The sequence below is a fragment of the Tubulanus polymorphus genome, chromosome 1, assembly GCF_964204645.1.
Source record: "Tubulanus polymorphus chromosome 1, tnTubPoly1.2, whole genome shotgun sequence".
In the NCBI taxonomy this organism is placed as follows: domain Eukaryota; kingdom Metazoa; phylum Nemertea; class Palaeonemertea; order Tubulaniformes; family Tubulanidae; genus Tubulanus; species Tubulanus polymorphus.
Genome location: NC_134025.1, coordinates 28012322 through 28017250, shown reverse-complemented (window position 1 = coordinate 28017250; position 4929 = coordinate 28012322). Strand labels below are relative to the sequence as shown.

The 4929-nt window shown below is 38.2% G+C and overlaps 1 protein-coding gene across 1 annotated transcript; it reads right to left on the bottom strand.

The window, feature by feature from the left end:
• Positions 1-367: 367 nt before the first annotated feature.
• LOC141910830 (ileal sodium/bile acid cotransporter-like) lies at positions 368-3043 on the bottom strand. The gene is made up of 3 exons (XM_074801673.1): positions 1883-3043; positions 1476-1647; positions 368-1309 (listed from the first exon to the last, which is right to left on the bottom strand). Exons 1-3 carry the CDS (start codon positions 2519-2521, stop codon positions 648-650), a joined length of 1473 nt encoding a protein of 490 aa, XP_074657774.1. The 5' UTR covers positions 2522-3043; the 3' UTR covers positions 368-647.
• Between the last annotated feature and the right edge of the window lie 1886 nt (positions 3044-4929).

Here is a 4929-nt window from a genome sequence, read left to right as displayed (position 1 = left end):
CTCTTTTTGAATCGGACAAATCGTGCTCGGTCTGGTAAAGAGAAACGGATGTGTACTTATTCTAACTAACTAATTACCGTTTGGCTAGGTTTCTTGAATCGCGAGTCAGTATCACAACATAGTCTCGAGATTCTTTTTTCAAAAATCTTATCTAAATTACATTACATTACAGTCAGACTCATACATCTCCTCCGAATATCAAGTCTCACAGTCGTTTCTTTATTTCCTTCATGTCGCTTTGACGCCGTTATTTTATCCCAACCAGAGTTAAGATATCTAAAATAGAATAAGACAAACAACTCGTATTTTCTTATATATAGCAAGATCATATACTATGATGCGCTGAAGCATTTATTGTCAACTTCGTATAATTATGAATAGTTTTATACGGTCATGTGAGTAAAAGTCTCATTACAATATAAGAAGATATTGTATATCATACATACAAAATATATATGTATAGGTTTACTAATGGTAGATGGTGACTCGATCAGGTATGTGAACAACGCACCCATCACCAACAAAAATTATGTAAGAAAACCATTACAAAACTTGTTCAATATGAGAGATTGGGATTTCACGCGATAAGTGGAAAAATCTAAATAAATCTTAAAAAACTCATGATAAAAATCAGGGAAAAAGAGTTTCTAATCCGTTACTCCATTCGTTAGTTGAATGTTCACAAAATCTGCATCTTCTCTGGTCGCATCTCCGTTCATGTATTCGCCTTTATCGTCATCGACAGCCAGCTGGCGCTCGCCACGATTGCACCATCTTTTACGAATTTCAACGAAAGCTATGGCGATTAGTAACGGGAACGGAGTGAAAGAAGCAACAGCTACTGGACCGATGATAGCTAAATCACCGAGAGGAGCCTCTAGGGATAGTAATAATAGTAATATGGGCACGCCAGTATTCTGGATGCCGATCTCTATAGCAATGGTAAAGACACGTGTAATGGGACGGCGGAATATAAAAGGTATTAAGGCCCCCAGCGCGAAACCCGTCCAAGGAAGTAACATACCCGCACCTACGACCTTTGGGGTAAACAGCTTAAACATGTGAACATTGACCCAGATGCCAAATGAAGCAATGAATAGTATGAGGACTATGAGGAAAGGCCGCATACATTTACTCAACATCTTTGTCCACTTGGGAGCTTTCTTCTGTAACAATAATCCGATACCAACGGGTATTACTATCATAACTAAAGTTATGAATATATTCTTATATGGAATCTTCATTTGTTTATTAGGAATATCTTCAATAATAAGCCGCCCTACAGTGAACATCCAAAGGGGTATAGTACCTGGAAAAAAACGAAAAAGAAATTCGGATCAAGGCTTCCACACAACCCGTCGATTGATTCTGTCGTTTGAAAAAAATCCAACGCACACGATCAGATAAGCAGGAAAAATAATGACAGGTAATTAATTCTCACAGTGCTAAATGCATTCACAGTGGTAATTACTTGCCTAGTGAAGCTATCGTTGATATAACTGTCATAGTAATACTGAGCGATAAGTCACCATCCAACAGGTATGTATACGTGTTGCTGAGCCCACCACCGGGAGCACAGCCTGTTGCAAATATACCCAGCGCCTGGCTAGGATTCAGCCGCAACATCCTTGATATGCCATATGCCAACTACAATATTATATGTCACAATTATAATAAAATTTACATGAGAAATAATGAACACGTTTTTCAATATATAATGATCATGATCATACTTAAATTCATTGATCAATGAATTTAAGTAGGCGGAAATGAGGAATAAACTGAAACCGTTTGCATTTTGATGATTCATGGACCCTAAACCGAATCCCCCATTAGAGTCTATTGGATGAATATAAAAGAATGGACATGTGTATATACGTACGGAAGGCATTATAAGAACTTGACAAAAGAATCCAATTGCAGGGGAATAAGGTCGTTTGAGTACTTCTTTCACCACATCAAGGTCGACTTTGGTTCCCATTAGTATCATACTGATAACCACCAATATTGATATGGTAACTCTGAATATGATGTCGACGACTCTATCCGGACGAATTACTGTAACTAAATATTCCACCGGTAAACTGTACCAAGTACTGTTGCTATCAGATAATACTTTTGAATCGTTACTAATGTAGAACTTGAGATTCGTAAATCCTATGAAATGCCCGCTTAGAGTCAAATTAATGGATCCACTGAATTTTGTCCCAGAGAGGTCATTCGTTCCATTGAGCAGAAATTGTCCGCTACCAGCAATGGTTACCAATTCATCATCTTCTGGGATAGTCTTCAACTTCCAGGGATTTTCGCTGTTCAATTGATAATTGATAGTTATTACAGCGATACCGTTCCACATGGATAGATTGTTCAATTCCGGTGGCTCCACCTTCAGGGATAACCGACCATCGCTGTAAGATGTTGCATTTTCCGACGACTCAATGCACATAGAAAACCGCGAAATGCACAATAATGTAAAAAGACAGTATAACATTCTCATGATACTTGTTGGCACGACACGCATTTCGCAAATTATCCAACTGATTCGACCAGTCGACTGACAATCGTCTTCAAGTTTCTATGGTAACTACAGCGCTAACGATCTCGAAATAGGCGACGCGCCAGCTTGGTCGCATCATCTGAACACTGAATCCCAAATTAGATAGAGTACTATTCAGCGCCATGCAGTAATAACACGTTTGTGATATTCGAACACGACACAAGATTCTAGGACGAATATTTCGTGAGGTGGTTTTTCCAAGTAATCCAGATTCGCGTGTAACATATATCATACGCCTGTATCAAGACGAAGACTAACGAAGGTTTCCTCAGAACGTTCTATAAAGCGAAATTGTCGCTGATTCCGTCGTATTCTCCTACTCGATAGCTCCCTAGAAATCAATTGATAAAATCGATGGCTTGCGTTCGATCGTTATATGGAAACCGACGGTTTACTGTTGTGCGCAGACGGATGATCAGTACCGAGTACTACAGACGGTACACATGCTGCAAAACACGCACGCGTACCGCTACCCTCTACCCAACATATTCAACCATCGGAATAATTATATATACATATACATATATAACCTTCTACATATGATACTAGTACCAGACTATAAAAAGCTTATCCATTCATTGATGTACAAACCAGCTAGAATTTCTTGGTAAACATCGAAGTTTATTTATACATGATTGTTTAGTGCTTGCATCTTATTTTTAATTTTGTCTGAATCTGCAGTAATTTTCCCAACCCAACTGGTAACCTTTATGTTAGTAACTCTGGAATGCATGTTTTCCTTTTAATTATCTCCATAAAAATGCATTAATTACTGTCGAGCCAAAACGTACATAATTCCTATGATACGTATTAGCACATATAAGCGTAAATATGTTTTTTTTATAGCAAACAGCTCTCAATGAGTGTGATACATTTTCCTGGGGATATTCAAAGGAACTATAGATTATTTCTCGTTCAGCGGCTGGTTAAGAATACTTAACCGCAATAGCGTTACTATACATCTAACATCTACGTAAACGACTTCAGACAACCGTTCCAAAATCTTCTACATCCCATAGTAAAAACAAGAAATTCGAGCGTTTAGTTCATATATGACCGCGGAAAATCGGCGGGAAACCCTGCTTTGGGTGTTAGATCAGCATCTTAGCTACGTATTGAAGTGGTTTTCGCCCGATATACCCAACCTAACTTTAGAATAATCAAACCTTTAGAAAGGAGGGGCTTCCGTAGGATCCCAGAGGTATGCAAGTGCTTAAGGGAATCCCCGACGTGTTTGGGACCGTTAATAAAAAATATTCCCTTATTTCATCATTATTCAGTCACAGGTGGCGAATTACGGTATTCATGAAGTAGAACTATGGCAACATTTATGGGGGACCTCTTTTTCATCCTGGATACTACCGCATCATCTTGAAGTTACTTTAAGCTGTCTAACCGGGCCCATTTTTCGAAAAGCGCTATCAATTCACTGATGTATGTAAATAATCGCTTAAGTACCAAAAAAATATCAACCAACTTGATTGAACGTAAATTTCGAGTCAAATGATGAACGCATTTGGTAGGTTCCTGAAGAGGCCGGCGAATATAACGATCACTGGATGGAATGTTTTACCGTATTCGGGAATCCGTCGACGCTTTTAAACGCCAACCCGCTCAAAACAATTTTTTAGGAAAGCTTGAAGCTTTTGCCATTGAATAATGTCTCTTACAGTTTTATGTTCTTGTATTGCAATGGTATTTCAAATAATTTTGTGGTTTCATGTATTACTATTGTAAAGTGCGATGATTACTATAGCGGTCAACAAACAAGTTATTATCGATTGATTGATTCAGTTATTTCTAGCAAAATATCAGATAATCATCTAATTCATTATCGACTGATTCGTTTTTGTTAACGTAAAGCCGTCTTTTGCTCGTGTCCTAAAAACAGTATTTGAGATGTAGAATTTCTAAGTAACGTCCCATTGCACCAGGCATTACGTAAGATATATTTGATTAGCCTATAAGACCCCCAGCAATTATTACTTAAGAAAATCATATCTGATTTGACAAGAGAAATTCACTCATTTAGAATAATCGTGTCTCGGGTGTTCGTTCCGAATTTCAGACGAAATGCGATATTACCGGAGGTCGATCCTTTCTATAAAGTGAAGTCAGTTTCTGTGTCCGAATCAACTGACGAGGCTCGTTTGATATGGGCGTATGATCCAAGCAGTTCTTCCGAAGGTTTGCCCAACGCTCTGCGACGAGCGGTATAAACTTCCTGGAAATGTCTGAGTTTTGAAAATAATAATTCGTAATGAATTTATTCGCCCGACATCGAACATGTCCTCAACTTGCCTTATCACGCGCAAGAATTGATCCATGGGAGATTATATGTTAGATAAACAAACTTCAATTTTTAGGTACGT